Genomic DNA, 8,426 nt, shown 5'->3' with positions numbered 1-8,426 from the left:
TTATGTAATAATTCATTAATAAAAATAATTAAAATAATTATCTTTTATATTAATAATATAAATAATTATTTAAAAAAATAGATATAATTGAACGATTGTATAAATACATTACCAGTACATTGAAATTAAATTTTTGAAAAGAATACATCAAACTTAACTAATAATTATTGGTTGTTACTTGTTAGCTAGACTTCAATTCTTTGTCGGGTAGAGATTCTTATGTATGTTTCAAAAGGCTGCCATAGAAAATTAGAAAAACTTGAAATTGATTTTATTCCCACATGGGATGATGTTTTCTCCTTTTTCTTATTAATAATTTTACAATTGTGTTATTTGAATTTCTAAAACGTTAATGTTCTATTAGCACGAATAAGACGAAGAGTAGAAACTAAAAGTTTAAGTGTTAAATTAATAATCACATTAAATTTCAAGTGTAGTATGCTACGAAATATGAATATTAGAATGTTGAAAAAATATTTTTCATAATAAATTAATAATATTATTCTTGCATAACATATATTTCTACAATTCTCGATAAATAAAAAAGAGAAAGAAGAATGGAAATATCAAATAATCATCATAGCTGTTATTTATGTAGAATGTGGAGGTTTGAAAGTGATTTCCCAATCATGGAACCCTTCTATGTTCTTCTATCTTATTGCTCTTCACTTCTCACTCCCTTGGGACCATGGTAGATCTCATGCCATGTAGGACTTCGCTTGACCAATCAGAAATTTTATCTATGGTCAGGTTATTAATTAAAATAATTTTATTTATAAAACATAATTGTAAACAATCTTATATAATATTCTTCTAAAATTAATTTCTGAAAGTTTTGTTTTCTTTTTCCAAAAAATGAGACTCAATTTTAAAATTACTAAATCAATTTTTAACAAAGATGGCCATTTACATAAAGTTATCTTTATGTGAAAATAATAATTAAATGACAATTTAATCAAATATGTTAAACTATTTAATAATTTTTGTCGATCATCTATACATAAAGACAATTTCGTGTGAGTGGTCACTTTTGTGCTGGTGACATATTACTCATCATTTAGTTTTAGTTTGGTTAGTTTAGTTTACTCCAAGAAGTTGATTTGCAACATCTAAGATTCAAGTTATGTTAGATGTATACTCATTTTAAGAAGCATTGTGTAAGGCATTTCCTTTTTATTTTTTTGTGATAACAGACAGTTCTTAGATCAATTAAAATTTTCCCCTCAAATAAAAGTGTTGTGAAGATACTACAAGATGTTAGTGGAATCATCAAGCCAGCAAGGTATATATATATATGATGGAGTCATTTATTATTTCCTAATTCACAAAATTCTTCAAATTAAAGTTGTGCCCTTAAGATGTTTGAAGATAATCCCAACTCAATTGTGTTAGCTTACACAAAAATAGTCTTAACTTATAACAAAATATAATCTCCCCTACCCCAACAAATGCATCAATGGATTATTTCAGGTATACTGCTAACTTTTTTATTTTATTCTCCATTCTATGTTTACTCAAACACTCTCCAGAATGACCTTGCTTTTGGGGCCTCCAGGATCAGGAAAAACTACACTGCTGAAGGCACTTGCTGGGAAATTGGACAGGGATTTAAGGGTTGTTCATCCTCTTGCTCCATTTCAACAAACAAAGCCATTATTACTATGATCATTATTGAATTTAAATGATATTTTAGCATGACTTAGGATTTGATGCTTCACTTGTTAATGGATTTTTGTAACTGTTTCATAAATTTATCATGTCATACAATATATCATGTTAACCTGTCAAGTACTTATTCATGCTTTATTCATTCTCAACAGATTAATTATTATAATTATGTTAAGGAATATAGTGAAACACTGAATATGATTGGCCTCAAAATACTAATAATGGTGGATTGTGCCTTTCACCTGTGAATCATGGACGATAAATCCAGTAAAATAACTACATTGGAGTGTAATTCAATTCTTGGTTTTAATTGTGCACCATCAAAACTTATCAATAGGCATCAGGAAGAGTCACCTACAATGGTCATGAGTTATCAGAGTTTGTTCCTCAAAGAACATGTGCTTATATCAGTGAGCAAAATCTTCATCATGGAGAAATGACAGTGAGAGAGACATTAGACTTTTCGGGACGCTGCTTGGGAGTTGGAACGAGGTTTGAACTATTGGTGGAGTTGACAAGAAGAGAAAAGCAATCAGGAATCAAGCCGGATCCCGAGATAGATGCTTTCATGAAAGCTACAGCAGTTGAAGGTCAAGAAACAAGTCTCATTACAGATTATGTTCTTAAGGTTTGATGCCTCAATTCTTATTTTAATGACAACTCCTTAAGAGATTATATTGAGTTTCACTATGCCTAACATCCTAAAAAATGAACTCAGCTTCTTGGATTGGAAATATGTGCTGATACTTTGGTAGGAGATCAGATGAGAAGGGGAATATCCGGAGGAGAAAAAAGGCGGTTAACTACCGGTATGTGGGAATAACTAAAACAATGTAAGTATGCTTCAATTGTTTTCCATTCTAGAAATATCAAGCCATGGCTTTTATGCTGTCTATGCAGGTGAGATGTTGGTAGGACCTGCAAAAGTTTTCTTAATGGATGGGATCTCGACCGGTTTGGATAGCTCCACAACATTCCAAATAGTCAAATTCTTGAGGCAACTAGTTCATATCATGGATGTTACAATGATAATCTCGCTTCTGCAACCTGCACCAGAAGCTTATGATCTCTTTGATGACATAATCTTGCTTTCAGAAGGCCAGATTGTCTACCAAGGACCACGCGAAAATGTTCTTGATTTTTTCGAAAGCGTAGGCTTCAAATGCCCGGAAAGGAAAGGAGTTGCTGACTTTTTACAGGAGGTTACTTCCAGAAAGGATCAAGAGCAGTACTGGTTCAAAAGGGACACACCTTATCATTATATCAGTGTTTCTGAGTTTGTAGCTCACTTCTATAATTACAGAATTGGCCAAAAGCTTTGTGAAGATCTTCAGGTTCCTTTCGACCGCAGTAAATCTCATCCTGCTGCTTTGGTTCAAGAAAAATATGGGATACCAAAGTTAGAACTCTTCAAGGCTTGCTTTGCTAGAGAATGGCTACTGATAAAGCGCAGCTCTTTTATATACATATTCAAGACAACTCAGATCATGATCATGTCTTTGATTGCTATGACAGTGTTCTTTAGAACAACAATGAAACATGGCCAACTTCAGGATGGGGGAAAATTTTATGGTGCATTGTTCTTCAGTCTCATCAATATAATGTTCAATGGAATGGCTGAGCTTGCTTTGACTATTTTTAGGCTTCCTGTTTTCTTCAAGCAGAGAGATTTGTTGTTTTTTCCGGCTTGGGCTTTCGCACTTCCAGTATGGATATTTCGGATCCCTCTATCTTTCATTGAGTCAGGGTTATGGGTTTGCCTTACTTATTACACTATAGGGTTTGCTCCACCTGCAAGTAGGTATGACAGTTCACTAATTAGTTTATTTCAAAGAATATGTCATTAGTTGATAAATTTGTGCTGCTAATTATATATCTATAAATTGTTTCTTATAAATTGTTCCACATTCTCTAGTTGTACTATAGGTGCATGTGCATGCTTAAAAATAGTTTGTTGAAGAGCTAATATTGTCAAACACATAGGGCTTAAAGTAACTCATATGCTTCTCTAGTTAACTTTTATTTTTAATATTTTAACTGTATTTCTTTTGCCTTATTGAATAATGATCCCAGAATAATTGTTGCAGGTTTTTTCGTCAGTTCTTAGCATTCTTCTGTGTTCATCAGATGGCTTTATCACTTTTCCGATTCATTGCGGCTCTAGGAAGAACACAAATTGTGGCAAATACACTTGGTACCTTTACACTGCTACTTGTTTTTGTGCTTGGTGGATTCATTATAGCCAGAGGTGAGCCTCAGTTGTTTTCTTTTTCTTCTCTACTTCATAGTCAAATGAAATGAAATGAAATAATGCATGGCAGAAAACTTTCATCATTTCAAGAAATTGCACAAAAAAGGAAGTGGAATAATTCATGAAAATCAAGTAGTCTACTTTTGCAGATGATATTGAACCTTGGATGATATGGGGCTATTATGCTTCTCCAATGATGTATGGTCAAAATGCCATTGCCATCAATGAATTCCTTGACAAGAGATGGAGTGCTGTAAGATCTTGAAAATGTGGCCAAGTTTTCTTTATTTGATTTCATTGTATAACTGCATTCACTTATCTTCTTTGCAGCCTAATACGGACCCCAGAATTCCTGAGCCTACAGTTGGGAAGGCTCTTCTCAGGGCTAGAGGCATGTTTACAGAAGACTATTGGTACTGGATTTCTGTTGGTGCTCTCCTAGGCTTTTCGCTACTCTTCAACATTTGTTTCATCGCTGCTCTGACATTTCTGAATCGTAAGTTTCGAGACTACTTGTTTCTGTTGTGATATAATATAAGACTCTTCCTAACAAGATGTTGAAAGTTAAATTGCAGCATTTGGTGAGTCCAAATCAATTATTGTGGATGATGAAGACAAGACGGAGGGAACTACAAAACAGAGTAATGCTTCAACTGTTAAATAATTTGAGCCTACTAGATCTTACCATTTTCTTTCTTGCTGATATCCTGTAAAAATACTTTTCTTCTGGGAAAATGCACTCTCTTGTTGGAAAGAGTCAACTTAATGCTATATGTCACGGCAAGTTTTTAGAAAAGTACCTGCTTCATTCTTTCAAAACTAGTCAAGTTCCATTATAATGTGTACTTTGTCATTATTCTGAACTCAGATAACTTTCTAGTTGATGCAGAAAGATTTTCATCTTGTATTTGAAAATTACACCATCTGTTAGAAATAGAAATAGTATATTTCCTTTTGAATAACAAGCTAATGGCTAAATGCAGGCACTGAGTTAGCAGAAAGAAGCAACCCAGAGGATTCAAAAGCCAAGAGGGGAATGGTGTTACCCTTTCGGCCCCTATCGCTTGCATTCAATCACGTGAACTACTACATCAATATGCCATCTGTAAATTGCAGAACACTCTAGTCCTACATCAATTTCCTACCTATGACAAATACTTTGTAGTTTTACTATATTTGTAACTATGTTAATCCTCTGGAGTATTTATAATGTGGTAACATTTTTGTTGGTATCAGGAAGTTAAAAAACAAGGAGTTGAAGAGAATCGGTTACAATTACTAAGGAATGTTAGTGGAGCTTTCAGGCCTGGATTACTAACAGCATTAGTAGGTGTAACTGGTGCTGGAAAAACTACATTGATGGATGTTCTTGCAGGAAGAAAAACTGGTGGTTACATAGAAGGAAGCATCTACATATCTGGTTATCCAAAGAACCAAGAAACATTTGCAAGGGTTAGCGGTTATTGTGAACAAAATGATATCCATTCTCCAAATCTAACAGTCTATGAATCCGTCGTGTTTTCTGCTTGGCTGCGTCTTGGTAAAGAGATCAACAAAGAAACAAAGATGGTGTGTTTCTTCCTAAATCTTAAACCACCCTAAGTTGATGTAAATAGAACCATTATTCTAAAACAATTTCCATGTATTGCAGATGTTTGTTGAGGAAGTTATGAAGCTTGTTGAGTTAAATCTGGTGAGGAATTTTCTAGTAGGCCTTCCTGCCATTAATGGTTTATCAACTGAACAAAGAAAGAGACTCACCATTGCTGTGGAATTGGTTGCAAATCCTTCTATCATATTTATGGATGAGCCAACTTCTGGACTTGATGCTAGAGCTGCAGCAGTCGTTATGCGTACCGTCAGAAATACAGTGGATACTGGTAGAACTGTAGTCTGCACCATTCATCAACCAAGCATTGACATATTTGAAGCTTTTGATGAGGTATGAATTCCCAGTATTTCAAGATAAACATTATTTTTCTCTAGCAGTTATGAAGACACAGTGCTCTCTTAATTTTCATGTTTCCTTCAGCTTCTTTTGATGAAGAGAGGAGGACAAATCATATACGGTGGTCCCCTTGGTCTACATTCTCAAAAACTTATAGAATACTTTGAGGTGAGTATGATTTCTGAAGTTCTGTACTGCAAATGCCAAAATGTATTAGTAATCAATGTAAACTATGTAATGTTTTTCAGGCTATTCCAGGAGTACCGAAAATCAGAGACGGATATAACCCCGCGACATGGATGTTAGAGATCAGTTCCCCTGCAGTTGAGTCTCAGCTTGGTGTAGACTTTGCAGAATTGTACAATAAGTCAGAATTATATCAGTTAAGCATAGCTTGGAACTTCATTGCCAAACACTGCCAAATCCGAAATTATACATCATCTTACATTTTTTATATTAATTCTTTTCAGGAGGAATCAAGAGCTTATTGAAGAGCTAAGCACACCATTACCGGGAACAAAGGACCTTTATTTCCCTACTAGATACTCTCAGTCCTTCATAACTCAGTGCAAAGCTTGCTTTTGGAAACAGCAAATGTCATACTGGAGGAATCCAACTTATAATGTCATCCGGTTCTTCATGACAATAGCTGTAGGGATAATTTTTGGATTCATTTTTTGGAAAAAAGGAGATAAAACGTAAGTTTGCAAGATGTTTTAACTTCTACATTTTATACGAAAGAGAGTTGAACTTTACATAAAACCAAGAGTATCATGAATTCCTTGTTTGATGGCAATGAAACATCTCAAAGCTTTGTTCATGTTGGATGATACTTCCTGCTAAAATTTTGGATTGAATAGAAGTTAAGTGTAGTTGAAATATTTTTAGGAATCATCAAAATCTTGTCAAGCAAGACCTTCTTAATAATGCTTGCTTACATTTGCTCTTTTCCCCCTAAAACTAGTTTCATGTGAGCAAAATTACTTTTCTTTCTTGCAGTGAAACAGAGCAGGACCTTATAAATCTAGTGGGAGCTATGTATACTACAATTTTCTTTCTTGGATCCACCAACACAAATGCTGTCCAACCTGTTGTTGCAATAGAAAGAACTGTGTTCTACCGAGAAAGAGCGGCTGGAATGTACTCAGCTCTCCCTTATGCAATTGCTCAGGTGAACAAAATATGACCCTTTTCACAGATACAAAGCAAAAACAATTGATAATTTATTCCCAATTACTGAGAAGATTCATGAAATCTAATGCAGGTAGCAATAGAATGTATATATGTTGCAATCCAGACAATGATCTACACTCTTATCATTCACTCAATGATGGGGTTCCTGTGGCATGCTGACAAGTTCTTCTGGTTATACTATTTCATATTCATTTCTTTTGTCTACTTCACACTTTATGGAATGATGACTGTGGCTCTCACACCAAACCACCAAATCGCTGCGATTGTCATGTCCTTCTTCCTGATGTTCTGGAACATGTTCGCAGGTTTCCTTATCCGAAAATCGGTATGTATAGAAAACCAATGATCAAATCTGTTTGTAGCCATGAGTAAGAAAGCAAATTGCACATTATCCTTCTTGTTTAAGGAATATAGATCACACATTAAATGCACATATGGAAATCTTTTTTGGCTCTAAGTTAATAGGTAATCAAGAATCTTCATGAAGAAGCTAGTATTACATATATATTTTGTTATATTATTGTCTATCCATTCTTTCTATTAGATATTGAATCATGTAAGTAAAGTTTTAACCTGAAATATCATTGTCCACAAACTAAACCACTAGTTGCTTCTCAATTTTTGCAGCAAATTCCAATATGGTGGAGGTGGTTCTACTGGGCTAGCCCACCAGCTTGGACCATATATGGTCTACTAACCTCACAGATAGGTGACAAAGATTCTCCAGTTGCAGTTCCTGGATCTGGCACATTATCAGTGAGACACTACCTTGAGAAACAAATGGGTTATCACTACAACTTTCTTGGAGAAGTTGCTGTGGCTCATGTTGCTTTTGTTTTAATATTTCTCTTTGTATTTGCATATAGCATCAGGTACCTCAATTTCCAGACAAGATAAACGTTTCGTAGGATTAGAGATGAAAAGAATTTGTATACAGAAGCAACAGGAAATAAAGAAAGAAATGTGTCTATTATTTACAGGGTTCTGTACCAAGTATGTCAAGAAAAGATTAAGCAGCATTTTTGCTTTAATTTGTATTATATGCACTAACTGGAAATTATCAATTGTATCTAGTTTTAAATCTGATATTGCTCCACATCTTCAGTTTGATCTTTATTATCCTTCCAAATTAGATCCAACTAGATTCAGACCTGCAAAATATACAGAAAACTTATGCTATACCCTTTTTGTACAAAATTTTTTAGACAACTAAAATGATAATAGAGTAGTTTTGGGTTCTATAATTAGTTATAAAAGAATCTATATAACTCTTCAAACAAAAAAAATGTATCATAATAAATTTTACAATATAATACAATGATAATAATATCATGAATATTAGTATTTACTATTTAGTATATATAT

At 33.9% G+C, this 8,426-nt stretch overlaps 1 protein-coding gene across 1 annotated transcript in view; it reads left to right on the top strand.

Moving 5' to 3' along the window:
• The window catches only part of LOC107617767 (pleiotropic drug resistance protein 2), a 9,456-nt gene extending 1,299 nt beyond the window's left edge, over positions 1-8,157 (top strand). The window contains exons 3-20 of the mRNA XM_016319623.2: positions 1,194-1,282; positions 1,530-1,614; positions 2,006-2,296; positions 2,387-2,477; positions 2,569-3,469; positions 3,756-3,916; positions 4,069-4,172; positions 4,250-4,415; positions 4,495-4,560; positions 4,903-5,024; positions 5,156-5,488; positions 5,571-5,861; positions 5,952-6,035; positions 6,116-6,249; positions 6,338-6,565; positions 6,867-7,038; positions 7,132-7,386; positions 7,689-8,157. Coding sequence (XP_016175109.1) covers positions 1,194-1,282; positions 1,530-1,614; positions 2,006-2,296; positions 2,387-2,477; positions 2,569-3,469; positions 3,756-3,916; positions 4,069-4,172; positions 4,250-4,415; positions 4,495-4,560; positions 4,903-5,024; positions 5,156-5,488; positions 5,571-5,861; positions 5,952-6,035; positions 6,116-6,249; positions 6,338-6,565; positions 6,867-7,038; positions 7,132-7,386; positions 7,689-7,958 — 3,843 coding nt within the window. The 3' untranslated portion in view covers positions 7,959-8,157. The remainder of the gene's footprint in view (positions 1-1,193; positions 1,283-1,529; positions 1,615-2,005; positions 2,297-2,386; positions 2,478-2,568; positions 3,470-3,755; positions 3,917-4,068; positions 4,173-4,249; positions 4,416-4,494; positions 4,561-4,902; positions 5,025-5,155; positions 5,489-5,570; positions 5,862-5,951; positions 6,036-6,115; positions 6,250-6,337; positions 6,566-6,866; positions 7,039-7,131; positions 7,387-7,688) is intronic.

The sequence above is a fragment of the Arachis ipaensis genome, chromosome B09 (assembly GCF_000816755.2).
Source record: "Arachis ipaensis cultivar K30076 chromosome B09, Araip1.1, whole genome shotgun sequence".
Taxonomy (NCBI): Eukaryota; Viridiplantae; Streptophyta; class Magnoliopsida; order Fabales; family Fabaceae; genus Arachis; species Arachis ipaensis.
The sequence above is the reverse complement of the archived record's forward strand: the minus strand, read 5'-3'. Positions and strand labels throughout refer to the sequence as shown.